Genomic DNA, 14,485 nt, shown 5'->3' with positions numbered 1-14,485 from the left:
TTGGAATAAAGACAAATCAATGTGAATCCTCCCACTTATCTTTTTGGAATAAAGACAAATCAATGCGAATCATCCCACTTATCTTTTTGGAATAAAGACATATCAATGTGAATCATCCCACTTATCTTTTTGGAATAAAGACAAATCAATGCGAATCATCCCACTTATCTTTTTGGAATAAAGACAAATTCATTTCAAGAGTCACCATGTCAGTTTTTTGACCTTTTAAGTAACTTTATGCGATGGAATCATGGGAATTAATAATTGTGTTGACCTAATTTTTAATGACCTAAAATAGTTTACCCAGGAGCGTTGATCTGGATGTACTAAGCAAGGCATGCAATATTTTTAGTTACAGTCTAATCAGTCTATATTTTGAGTTACAGTCTGACCAGTCTATATTTTGAGTTACAGTCTAATCAGTCTACATTTTGAGTTACAGTCTAATCAGTCTATATTTTTAGTTACAGTTTAGCCAGTCTATATTTTGAGTTGCAGTCTAACCAGTCTATATTTTGAGTTACAGTCTAATCAGTCTACATTTTGAGTTACAGTCTAATCAGTCTATATTTTGAGTTACAGTTTAACCAGTCTATATTTTGAGTTACAGTCTAACCAGTCTATAGAGACCTCAGATGACCAGATGATTTTTTGAACCCAGTTTTGTATGACCTTTAACCTTTGTCTTAAGGAGCAGTAACCTTTGACCTAGGTATTCAGAGCAGGGATATGTCCTTTACTGCGAACATAACTATGACCTCATGAATGGTTTTATTACCAGTATGACCTAGTTTTGCCTGACCTTTGACTTCAGGAGCGGAGACTTAGCTGTACTTTGCAAGGGGAGCACCATAGTAAAGTTGTACGACGTCCGACATTCCGTGACTGGGACAGATGATCTTGAACCCGTTATCTTCGATCGAACACTGCAGCGTACGTTGATTCAAATAGAGTCGTTGTCAATATAATAATCAATGTATTTAATAGTATTACTTTAGCGTTCATAGAAGAGACGATTCTAAAGGTGTGCTCACAATGCCTTGAGAAAAAATGAAAATGTTTCAAAATAAAATATTTAATAGTATTAATTTAACTTATGTAGGAGAGACAAGTGCTAATGGTGTGTGCATTAACAAGCCTGGAAAAATTGAAGGCAAATCTAGATTAAAAAACATGTAACACTTAACAACTTCACATTTTAATGTACTAACAAGTTCTCTAGGAATGTGATCATCAATCTCCTGCATGATCTGTGGCTGTTTTTATCCAGCAAACCGACAGCACGCAGTGAACTACTTTGCGTGGCATCCAACATGCGAGAATCGAATATCCACATTGACACCCACAGGCCATGTGAACGATAACTTCATATTTGATAAGCTGCCCATTGTGAGTTCTATATTTGTTGCATTGTTTGTGTAATTTATTGAAATAAATTCGGAATTGGTATGTTTGATTTACAAACAGATTTAATGGAGGCTTTTAAAAATTGTATTGTTAACTTTTATAAACTTTTACGTGAAATAAAAAATTCATTTGTTCTTCTGGAATAATATACTATATAATAAATAACGCAGCATATTTCTATGAATGAAACCTTAATAAGCATTCATTTTTATTAAGCTGAATTATGATACTCAAATTGTTGTTCGCATATATAACATGGCTACTGAATCTTATAACTTTGTATCCTATCTAATATTTGATTTTGCAACATGTGTGCAATGAGTGTCATATGCATGAGCTAAATTGGCTAAAGAAGTGCAGGAGATGAAGAGCTTGATATATCAAATTCAAATATTGTGGCTATTTTCAATTTTTGAATTAAACATTTTGCTGTCAACACCAACCGTTATTTTCTTAAGATTGTTTTTCTCATATAGACCGACATACCAACTCTTTCCACTCTGTTCACATGTAATCAACATAAATTTTCACCCAAATCACTTGTTAGGAATACCATGTTTCTCGGATGTTTTCATAATTCAGACTTGTATTATCGAAAGATATATTTTCACACATCTTACATACTTGTCAGTAGTACACATTTTGGCTTCTATGGTAAACTTTAACCAATATTCATAAACAAAGATGCCATGTTAGGCCATGAATGATTCAATTTATTTCACGAACAGTGCATGTTTGATACAATGGAATCTCTTGAGGCTCGCTCTGTTGAAACTGGGCGTAATGTATGTGTGGAAAGTGTTGCCCAGATTAGCCTGTGCAGTCCACACAGGCTAATTAGGGACAACACATTCCACATTTATGGTATTTTTATGCCCCCGGTAAGGTGGCATACAGCAGTTGAACTGTCCGTCAGTCTGTCCGTCTGTCCGAAAACTTTAACATTGGCCATTACTTTTTAAATATTCAAGATAGCAACTTGATATTTGGCATGCATGTGTATCTTATGGAGCTGCACATTTTGAGTGGCGAAAGGTCAATGTAATCCTTCAAGGTCAAAGGTCAAAAAAATAATTCCAAGGGAAGTAACAAGCTTTAAAGGGAGATGATTTTTATTTATCATTTGGCAGGTTCAGATCATTCACAAGGGAAGTAATTTTTTTAAAGGGATATAATAAAAATAAAAATAATCAAAGCGGCGCAGTAGGGGTATTGTGTTTGTGACAAACACATCCCTTGTTTATTTAAAAGAAGTGTCTTCTTCAAAAAAAAGTTTAGGCAGAAAGTAACGTACCTGATTAGCCTGTGCAGACTGCACAGGCTGATCTGGGACAACACTATGCACATGCATTAGGTCCACTTTTCCCAAAACGAGGCATTATAATATTGCTATGCTCATTTACAGAGCTTAAATGCAAATATGACCCCTGCCTGGATCTTCGGTCGTCAGATCAACATTCAGACTTATGAGGCTGAGGCAGACATGTCGGTGCGCATCAAGCAACGTGCCAAGCAGGAATATGGACTGCATGTAAGTCATCTCATTTGAACAAGATTTTTAAGTTTGACATGTTTGCTAGGTTTGCACTTAGAAATCTGAATTGGTAGCCAAAATGCTTGTTATTTAGAATGTTAGCTCAGATTATTTTAAAATCTGTTTTATTATCCCCTGCCAAGTCCAAGGGATATAGAATTGGCGTTGTCAGTCCGTCAGTCTATCTCAAAATTATTTTTTTTCGGGGGATATCAATTCAAAGAATTTGCTTGTTTTAAATTAATTTACAAACATTTAGTAGCCTACCGGTAGTTAGTAACCAATTTGAAATTTTAGTAGGCATTGGCTATTTTGTTATTGGTATCTCTAAACATAGTTTGATTAATTTAATGTAACAAAGGTTTGTATCAATAATTAAATGTAAATATGGAATAAACTCTAATCATAATTGAATCTGAGAAATTGTGAAAATTCATTTGTTTTAAGTGTATCATCCTGTTAAGGGGATTTGGAGCATATTTTGGTCAGAATAAAGACCCAAATTTCGCTCCATTTTTCTCAGCATATTCCTTTTCCTTCTAAATGAAAAAAAATCCCTCTTAAACAAAAATTGCTCACAAAAAGTCAGATTTTTTAAAATTTAAATTTACTTCTATAAATCAAGATTGAAAATGCTTTTTAAAAATTGCCTTTTTTATTTTTATTAAGGATATACATGTCATGTAACTAGAAATTCATTATTTCAAGTTTATGAAACATATTCATTAGTTTGCCCTAGTAAGTTTTTCTGCATGTATTTCCCCCCCCCCCCCCTGGAATGGCCCTCGCCCAATGGTCCTTGGATGGAGAAATTGCCCAAACAATCTTTTCACAGATTTTGGCATGTATTGAAGTTTGTCTTTAAAAGATTTATATTGATAAATGTAAACATAGGATCTAAAAAGCTCCAGTAGAAAATCAAGAATACAATTAAAAAGAGGGACCCTCAACAGGGCTAAAACCACTGTTCACTGGATAAAAGACTACCCATTTAGACCACTCAGCCATATGTGCTCATGCAATGTCGGATGTATTTGATACTTTATATAAGAAATCCTCGCGTTTCACAAAATATAACGACAACAACAGAACTCTCAAAATTATTCAATCGTTTCGCTTTGCAACGCTTTATAATTTTCAGGTTTTTAAATTGTCAAAAGATGCATATAATGGATATTTTAGAGAATGGTAGATGTTCAGTATTACTGTTTCCTCACAAATATCATAACTAAAACAAAAATTAGCGACTCTGAAACAACTTTTTTTAATTTTGTCAATTTACCATAACGTGAAAAGGCCCCTTTAAAATGTTCGTTTACATTTGCACAAATACACATAAATTTGTTTCCTTTTCATTTGATAATATAACATGTTTTTCTACTGAAAACAACAAAAATTTCATTTCTAGACATTTAAGTGAGATAAAGTGTGTGATTTTTTGCAGCAAATAGTTACTTAAAGGATCTGTATCAAACTGAAGAGTTTTGTTTCAACCATGTAACTTAAAGGATCTGTTGCAAAACGAAAAGTGTTTTGTTTAAACCATGTGATAGATGGGCAGATATTTTCCTCCCCTAAGGTGTTTCCACAAACAGATCCCCTTGTTGCTGAATGTTTGCTGTTGCTTTTCAGAGGGACAACTTGTGGAAGAATGCAGTGGTGGTGGCAGATGAGCCCAATCTTCATGCGCTTTGGCACTGGCTTGATCGTATCCTTGGAAATTACAATCAAGTCTCTGTCACCTTTCCCAGTCATGCAGTGCTCTCAAGATCTGTTTTTACAAGATGTTGTTATGGATTTCTCGACTTTTCTTAAGGATAAAAAGCTCCAGTTTCAAAGCTGATAAGCTGAAACAAAGGTGTATAATTAATTTAAATGTATGTAATTGTGTTATATGAAATATGGTATTGGGCTTTATTACTTAATAAGCAATGCATGTTTCACTGGAAAATAATAAGCTTACAGACTTGAGAATTGTTAAAAAACCAAGGCAAGGTTTAATCCAGGAATTGAACTTGATTGTCTTAATAACTATACTTAGATATTCAATCAATTTTTTAAATGTTCAACAACCTTACTTAGAAGTTCAATAACTTTACAAAGATGTTCAATAACCTTACTAAGATGTTCAATAACCTTACTTAGTTGTTCAATAACCTTACTTAGAAGTTCAATTACCTTACTTAGTTGTTCAATAACCTTACTAAGAAGTTCAATAACCTTACTTAGTTGTTCAATAACCTTACTAAGATTTCAATAACCTTACTAGGATGTCCAATAACCTTAATAAGATGTTCAATAACCTTACTAATATATTCAATAACCTTACTAAGATTTTAAATAACCTTACTTAGGTGTTCAATGACCTTACTTAAATGTTCAATAACCTTTCTAAGATGTTCAATAACCTTACTTAGTTGTTTAATAACCTTATTCAGATATTCAATAACCTTACTAAGATGTTCAAAAACCTTACTAAGATGTTCAATAACCTTACTTAGGTGTTCAATAACCTTACTAAGAAGTTCAATAACCTTACTTAGGTGTTCAATAACCTTACTAAGATGTTCAATAACCTTACTAAGATGCTCAATAACCTTACTAAGATGTTCAATAATCTTACTTAGGTGTTCAATAACCTTACTAAGATGTTCAATAACCTTACTAAGATGCTCAATAACCTTACTAAGATGTTCAATAATCTTACTTAGGTGTTCAATAACCTTACTTAGATGTTCAATAACCTTACTAAGATGCTCAATAACCTTACTTAAATGTTCAATAATCTTACCTAGGTGTTCAATAACCTAACTAAGATGTTGAATAACCTTATGAGAAGTTAAATAACCTTACTGAGATGTTCAAAAACCTTACTGAGATGTTAAATAACCTTACTAAGATGTTCAATAACCTTACTTAGGTGTTCAATTACCTTTCTGAGATGTTAAATCATCTTACTGAGATGTTCAATAATCTTACTGAGATGTTAATCTGTATCCTATAGACACATTTCTATTTAAATAAGGACTGTTAAAGCAATTTAGTTTAGTTTTAGTGTATGAAAGATATTACTTTTTTATTGTAGACATTTATGATACAACATTTTTTTTAGATTCAATCCTAAAAAATATTTAAAAAAATAAATATTCAATTAAATTAAAGTTTCATTTACAACAAGACAGAAGATTTGTATTCTTAATAAATGTTATAAACCATTAAACACAATTCCAAATCTATAAGACCAGAAACCTTAACACTGTCAAAGTATCGACCAAACTTCTCAACAAAGAGGAAGTCCCGAAGAAGTTGACGAAGACTGGTCGCTACATCGGGGTGCTTGACCTTCTCCACCTTCAAGACGCTATCGAGGAGACAGAGTCAGAGGAGGTGTGCCTAACGTGGCAGTACCCAGACGGTATTCACGGAGGTGGGCGTGAGAAAAAACCCATGCTGCAATACACGAGTAAGGCTAGGTAAGCTGGGGTGATGGTCAATAGATTTAGGTACACATGTGGGGCTAAGTATTTTTATGCTTTGATGATGTTTATACCAATTTTGATTCTCGAGTGCGGCTAAGTAGGCTTTAATAATTGTCGTGCTTTGATGATGTTTATTACATTTTAATTCACGATTGCATCTGTGAAAGCTTTAATGAGTGGCATGCTTTGATGATTTTGATTACATTTCAATACCCGAGTAAGGCTAGGTAAGCTATTACAGTAAGATATGTTTTACTGAAACCTCATATTTTGATTACATTTCAATACCAGATTATGGCTAGGTAAGCTATTACAGTAAGATATGTTTTACTGAAACCTCATATTTTGATTACATTTCAATACCAGATTATGGCTAGGTAAGGTATTACAGTAAGATATGTTTTACTGAAACCTCATATTTTGATTACATTTCAATACCAGATTATGGCTAGGTAAGGTATTACAGTAAGATATGTTTTACTGAAACCTCATATTTTGATTACATTTCAATACTCTAGGTAAGTTATCACGGTCAGATATTTTAATGAAACTTCATAGACAAAAATAAGTGGCACATGGCTGATTGCTTGACTGTTTAATTATTTTACACCCAAGTTACTTTTACTAAAAGTAAGTGTGAATGTTTTGCCATTAAACGTGGCATAAAAAGCCAAACAAACAAGTAAAAGCAGTAGAATTAAAAGTGACCATTGTTTCCCCAGACTGCGGTGCCTACAATTGTGTGGTTGGTGGTACAACAAGGAGCCTGATGACCTAACAGACCCCATCGAGCTCTTCCTCGACAGGTAGAATTGTTACTGTTTTGTATGTCGCCACGATGTTTGTATGAACTAAAATCAAGGAGTTTATCATAATATGTTTGGTCAAAATTAACAGTGGAAAGCTATAATGTTGTATGTTCATGTTAGTTTTAACTGAATCTATACTGTACAATTTGGAGGTTTTACTACATAGGGAACCGTACAGCCATGAGTGAGGTTCAACAATACATAGAGATGTAACACAAGTTTGAGGAATGCACAAAGATATGTCACACAAGTCTGACTGCAACAGAAAAAAGACTCGTTGTGGGAAAACCGGGCTTAATGCATGTGTGTAAAGTGTAACCCTAGATTTGTCTGTGCAGTCCAAACAGGCTAATCAGGGATGACAATTTTGTTTAAAAAGTCTCGTCTGGGCCCAGTGATTTGTGTAGTGGGATCTGGGATTTATATTACATGATTATTACAGCTTACTTCTTGCTTCACAATATGACATGCTTTGTTTTTGCTAATTTGAGTGTTATCTGAAGAACATTTTCCCCTACACAATGATTGTATCATCATTTAGAGACAAGCAAATTATTATATTTACCGATTTTGAGTATGTCAAAATATGAAATGTATAAAAAAAAACGTAGTTTTTCAATCAATCGTTCAGTATGGTGAATAGTTGTTCAATTAATCTTTCAAAATGGTGAATCATTTTAAGCTCGTCTATTTTTTGAAAAAAAAGTATGAGCTATTGTCATCACCTTGGCGTCGGCCTCGGCGTCCTGTTAAGTTTTGCGTTTAGGTACACTTTTCTCATAAAGTATCAATGCTATTGCATTCAAACTTGGTACACTTACTAACTGTCATGTGGGGACTGGGCTAGAAAAGTTAGATAATTCTGGCTTGCATTTTGACAGAATTATGTGCCCTTTTTATACTTAGAAAATTGAAAATTTTGGTTAAGTTTTGTGTTTAGGTCCATTTTATTCCTTAAGTATCAAAGCTATTGCTTTCATACTTGCAACACTTACTGACTATCATAAGGGGACTGTGCTGGCAAAGTTACGTAACTCTGACTGGCATTTTGACAGAATTATGTGCCCTTTTTATACTTAGAAAATTGAAAATTTGGTTAAGTTTTGTGTTTAGGTCCACTTTTTTCCTAAAGTATCAAAGCCATTGCTTTCATACTTGCAACACTTACTAACTATCGTAAGGGGACTGTGCAGGCAAAGTTATGTAACTCTGACTGGCATTTTGACGGAATTATGTGCCCTTTTTATACTTAGAAAATTGAAAATTAGGTTAAGTTTTGTGTTTAGGTCCGCTTTTTTTCCTAAAGTATGAAAACCATTGCTTTCATACTTGCAACACTTTTCTTTTTTTATTTATTCAATATCATACATACAATGTAAACATGTATACGATCATACAACTAAGTGATTGTACAAAGCAATATATTTCAGACATGTTATACAAGATATGCTAATATATATTTATTTTTTTAGAGAGAAAAGAAAAGAACAACAGAGGAATAGTTATGAAATATGATGAATTGTATAAAGTTGACAGAAAATATACTGGACTTGTGTGTTTTGTTGTATATTCACAATGATCTTGTCTGATTGAAAAAAAAATAAGGATAAAAAAAATAAACAAAACTATTTTAGAGAGATAAACTAACATTAGAGTGAAATGTATATAAGTGGACAAAACATTATGAGAATTTATTCCGATTCCATTTTTGTTCAAAGATTTGTAATGTGTCATTGCTGAGGGCTATTTCTTTCTCAATCTGAATTTTTAGTTTAAGACTATGGACAAAACAATTAAAATTTGGTACTTGATTTTTGTACTTCATGTTCAAGATAAAATATTTCATCAATATAACTATAAAATTCACAATATTATTACAGTCTATTGATTTCAATGAGTTAATTCCGAAACTTACATTTAAGAGAGATAGTTTAATGTTTAGTTGATGTTGTTCAAGAAAAGATATTAATTGATTCCAAATAGGCTGGATGTGTTTGCACTCCCAAAAAAGATGTTCTATAGTTTCAATGTTTTCACCGCAGAAGTCACACAGATTTGAGTTTGATAATTTACATTTGAAGAGATATTTATTTGTAGCTATAATTCTATGGATGTATTTATATTGAAAATTTCTCAGTGTGCTTTCAATAGTTGCTTTATATGGCATGGTTAATATGTGTTTCCAATTAAGTTCATTTTCTCCAAAAAGGACTTGCCATTTATTTTGGATTTTGAAGTTTTCTGTAGTGTTTTTAATTTGTAGTGTGTAAAATATTTTATTTGTTTTGTTTTTTCTTCTGAGTATGTTTTCTACAAATGTTGTTTGAGTACATGGTGTATTATTTGTATTGGTTTCAGATTTAATATGTATGGGTATGCTTTTGATTAATGTGTAGTACTTCAAAAAATTATTTGAAGGTATTCCGTATATGTAGCATATGTTATCAAAAGAGTAGAAATCCTTAATTCTGTAGTCATATAATTGGTCGACATATTTAATGCTTCGTTCAAACCAGTCTTTATAGAAAAACGTCTTATTGTTTGAAGTTATGTCTTTATTGTTCCATAAAATTGTTTTACTGCTGGTTTGGGTCTCTAAGTTATGAATGACATCACTCCACGCTGATAGAACATCAGACAGAAATATGTTTTCGTTTGCAATTTCATGTAAGATAGTATTGCTGATGTTACATTCAAAGGGTAAGGAGTCACCATATTTTTTTAGGATTTTCTGGTAGAATAATTTCCATTTACTCGTATTGGTATTATCTAGGTATCGTTTAACCCAGCTGCATTTGATTGCATTCAAGAATGAGTCAGTGTTCGTTAATTGGATACCTCCATTTTCTACAGATTGAATTAACTGAGTTCTTTTTATTTTATCAGGCTTACCGTCCCATATGAAATTGAATATTGCTGATTTTATATCGTTAATAACATCACTTGGTGGATTTGGGAGAACTGTTAATACATATATTAATTTAGGAAGTGCAAACGTTTTCAATACTTTGTTTTTTCCGATTAGTGTAAGTTTAAGATGATGCCATGATTTTAAGCAGTTTTTAAAATTCTGTAATTTAGGTATAATGTTTTTAAGAACTGTATCCTTTTCATTATTTGTGAATGTAATTCCTAACGTTGTGGCTTCATCGGATGTCCAATTAAATTTCATTTCTTTTTTATATTGAACATTACTTTGTTTTAATTTACCTACTCGTAGCACAGTACATTTACTTTTGTTTAGTTTAAGACCCGATGTCATTCCGTAAAGGGTTAGCGACTCTATTAGGTTATAGAAAGAATTGTAATTGTTATTTAAAAAATAAGTTGCATCATCAGCAAATAGGGACTGTTTGATTTCTTCGTCAGGTTCTAGTGATAAGCCTTTTATGTGTTTATTTGATTGGATGTGATGTGATAGATACTCGATGCAAATAATAAAAAGCGATGATGAGAGTGGACATCCTTGTCGAACCCCTCGTTCGATGTTAAAACTGTTTGAAAAGAAGCCATTGTTGATGATTATACTGTTAATATCGGTATAGAATAGTTTGACCCATTGAATGAGACTTTCACCAAAGTTCATATTTTCTAAGCAAGAGAACATAAATAAATGATCAAGCGAATCGAATGCCTTTTCATACTTGCAACACTTACTAACTATCGTAAGGGTACTGTGCAGGCAAAGTTATGTAACTCTGACTGGCATTTTGACGGAATTATGGGCCTTTTATACTTGAAAATTTGGTTAAGTTTTGTGTTTTGGTCCACTTTACCCCTAAAGTATCATAGATATTGCTCTCATACTTGGAACACTCACAAACTATCACAATGGGACAGTAAAGGACAAGTTGCATAACTCTGGTTGTCATTTTTACGGAATTATGGCCCTTTTTTGACTTAGTAACTTTGAATATATGGTTACATTTTGTGTTTAGATCCACTTTACTTCTAAAGTATCAAGGCTATTGCTTTTAAATACTTTCATGCTATCATGAGGGAACTGTAGCTGGCAAGTTGAATTTTACCTTGACCTTTGAATGACCTTGACTCTCTAGGTCAAATTATTAAATTTTGCTAAATTTGCCATAACTTTTTGCCACAATTAACTCCGTCCAAACCATCCCCCCTCTTTCCGAATCCCCCCCCCCTCTGAATCCCCCCCCCCCCCCCCATTATTTTTTTTTAATTAATTAAAGATCATCTAATAAATGACTACCACACCCTCACACTAAACCATCACACCCCCACCCCAAAAAAATAATTGTTATGCTCCCTGGTAGGGTGGCATATAGAAGTTGAACTGTCTGTCAGTGTCAGTCAGTCTGTCTGTCCGTCCGAAAAAATACTTAAAAATTGGCCAGCACTTTTTCACTTTTTAAGATAGCAACTTCATATTTGGCATGCATGTGTATCTCATAGGCTGCACATTTTGAGTGGTGAAAGGCCAAGGTCATCCTTCAAGGTCAAAATTTATGGTGTCTGTCTGTCCGTCCAAAAACTTGAACATTGGCCATAACTTTTCAATATTGAAGATAGCAACTTGATGTTTGGCATGCATGTGTATCTCATGGAGCTGCACATTTTGAGTGGCGAAAGGTGAAGGTCATCCTTCAAGGTCAAATGTCAAATATATGGCGTCTGTCCGTCTGAAAGCTTTAACATTGGCCATAACTTTTTTAATATTGAAGATAGCAACTTGATATTTGGAATGCATGTGTATCTCATGACGCTGCACAGTTTGAGTGGTGGAAGTTCAAGGTCAAGGTCATCCTTCAAGGTCAAAAAAAAAATTAAATTCAAAGCGGCGTTCTCATGAAGCTGCACATTTTGAGTGGTGGAAGCTCAAGGTCATCCTTCAAGGTCAAGGTCATCCTTCAAGGTCAAAGGTCAAATAACAAATAAAAAATTTAAAAGCGGCATAATCATGAAGCTGCACATTTTGAGTGGTAAAAGTTCAAGGTCAAGGTCATTCTTCAAGGTCAAGGTCATCCTTCAAGGTCAAAGGTCAAAAAAATAATCAAAGCGGCGTTCTCATGAAGCTGTACATTTTGAGTGTCGGAAGTTCAAGGTCATCCTTCAAGGTCAAGGTCATCCTTCAAGGTCAAAGGTAAACAAAAAAAAATCAAAGCGGCGTTCTCATGAAGCTGCACATTTTGAGTGGTGGAAGTTCAAGGTCAAGGTCATCTTCAAGGTCAAGGTCATCCTTCAAGGTCAAAGGTCAAAAAATATATTTCAAAGCGGCGTTATCATGAAGCTGCACATATTGAGTGGTGGAAGTTCAAGGTCATGGTCATCCCTCAAGGTCAAGGTCATCTTTCAAGGTCAAAGGTCAAAAAAAAAATATTTCAAAGCGGCCTTCTCATAAAGCTGCACATTTTGAGTGGTGGAAGTTCAAGGTCAAGGTCATCCTTCAAGGTCAAAGGTAAATAAAGCAAACAAAAAATTTCAAAGCGGCGCAATAGGGGGCATTGTGTTTCTGACAAACACATCTCTTGTTTTTTTCAAACATGGTTAAAAAACACAAATATTTATTTATATTATTTTATTTTTGAAATACTGTCCAACCATCCCACCCAAGAATCCCCCCCCCCCCCCCCCCAAAAAAAAATGTATAATTTTTTTTTTGCATTTTTTTGCATTTTTGGAAGATAATGTAATAAATGACCACACCCCCACACTATACACCCCTCTCCACTCCACCACTCCCTCCTTTGTGATTGAAATTGAGATAGGTCCCTACACCTTTAAAAAGAAAAATAGATGAGCGGTCTGCACCCGCAAGGCGGTGCTCTTGTTCAATTAATCTTTCAGTTATAATGGTGAATAGTTTTTCAATCAATCTTTTAGTATGAATAGTTTTGCAATAAATCTTTTAGTATTGTGAATAGTTGTTCAATTAATCTTTCAAAATGGTGAATCGGTTTTTCAATTAATCTTGCAGTATGGTGAATAGTTTTTCAATAAATCTTTCAGTATTGTGAATAGTTTTTCAATCAACCTTTCAGTATTGTGAATAGTTTTTCAATCAATTTTTCATTATAGTGAATATCGGGTAGTTTTGTTAATCAATCTTTCAGTATGGAGAATAGTCAATCAATTTTTTTCTGTATTGTGAATAGTTTTTCAATCCATCTGTCAGTATAGTGAATAGTTGTTCAATCAATCTTTTAGTATGGTTTATAGGTTTTCAATCAATCTTTCAGTGTGGTTTATAGTTTTTCAATCAATCTTTCAGTATGGTGAATGAAAACATGGAATATGAGCGGGCAGCGGCTATTGCGCTCTTCAATTTGAAGATTGGAAGAGCTGTTGAGATTCTGAGCAGTGACATCACTGTGAAAGGTGCCGGGGCCAATTTTAACATAGTTCTTTAATGAAATCTTTACTAACGATGGAAAACTGAAAAAAACTTATATAATGTGTATGACAACAAAGGTGGGCATTAATTCATCGCTTCACCTGCCATGAGTGAATGTTTGGTTTTAAAGGTGGTTATGTTTGCATGTTCGTGCAACTGGATTTTGCCTCTGCTCTGTAATTTTAAAATCCCTGGAAGGATTTTGATAAAGTTTCCAATTATTATTATTACAAGGAAAATGGAAAGAAGCCAGAGAGACTTCGGGACTTTTATTATTGTAAGGAATTAAAATTTAACAACCAACAATAAAATTTAAAAAAAGGAAGCTTTTATTTAAATAATTTGCATTGTTGTTTAAATATAGATACACCACAACTTGGGCTTGTTGCCATGGCATTATCTGGATTCACCGAAGAGCGCAACGCAATGTGGCGTAAAACTTGTACTGAACTTCGACTGTCCATGAAAGATCCATATCTGCGTGCAATGTTTTCTTTCCTGGCAAGCGATCGGGATAATTATGATGAAGTTTTGGTAAGTATTCTATTTCATTATTATGCAGCCCATTAGATTCACCGTCTGTTGGTCCGTTTGTCCATGTGTCTGTCTGTAGACAGTAATTCTCAAACCCACAGGTGTTGGGCGCATGGCCAATTCACTGAAAAACTATCAATATGTCATAAAACAACATTGTTCATATCTGTGGCCAAAAAAACAAACAACGTGATATAATATATATCAGAATATTTTTTTTGGGCAAAGTGATAAAAAAAATTGTTTTATGACATATTGATAGTGTTTCAATGAATTGGCTAGGCGCCAACACCTGTGGTCCAACCAAGAACTCCCCACACTTGTCTGCATTCAATATTCAAAACTTGCCTGTGTGTTTCAT

The 14,485-nt window shown here is 33.6% G+C and overlaps 1 protein-coding gene across 4 annotated transcripts in view; it reads left to right on the top strand.

The window, feature by feature from the left end:
• LOC127839209 (GATOR complex protein MIOS-like) overlaps nt 1–14,485 on the top strand; it is a 47,599-nt gene that overhangs the window by 13,872 nt on the left and 19,242 nt on the right. For all 4 annotated transcript variants that reach the window (XR_008030222.1, XR_008030223.1, XR_008030224.1 and 1 more), the window contains exons 12-19: nt 815–933; nt 1,271–1,389; nt 2,813–2,938; nt 4,574–4,649; nt 6,207–6,414; nt 7,143–7,226; nt 13,468–13,574; nt 13,955–14,124. Coding sequence is in view for 1 of the 4 variants with exons in the window: in XM_052367482.1 (XP_052223442.1) it covers nt 815–933; nt 1,271–1,389; nt 2,813–2,938; nt 4,574–4,649; nt 6,207–6,414; nt 7,143–7,226; nt 13,468–13,574; nt 13,955–14,124 (1,009 nt within the window). In the remaining 3 variants the exon portion in view is untranslated. The remainder of the gene's footprint in view (nt 1–814; nt 934–1,270; nt 1,390–2,812; nt 2,939–4,573; nt 4,650–6,206; nt 6,415–7,142; nt 7,227–13,467; nt 13,575–13,954; nt 14,125–14,485) is intronic.

Source organism: Dreissena polymorpha, chromosome 7, assembly GCF_020536995.1.
Source record: "Dreissena polymorpha isolate Duluth1 chromosome 7, UMN_Dpol_1.0, whole genome shotgun sequence".
Taxonomy (NCBI): Eukaryota; Metazoa; Mollusca; class Bivalvia; order Myida; family Dreissenidae; genus Dreissena; species Dreissena polymorpha.
This window is presented reverse-complemented; position numbering and strand designations above follow the sequence as displayed.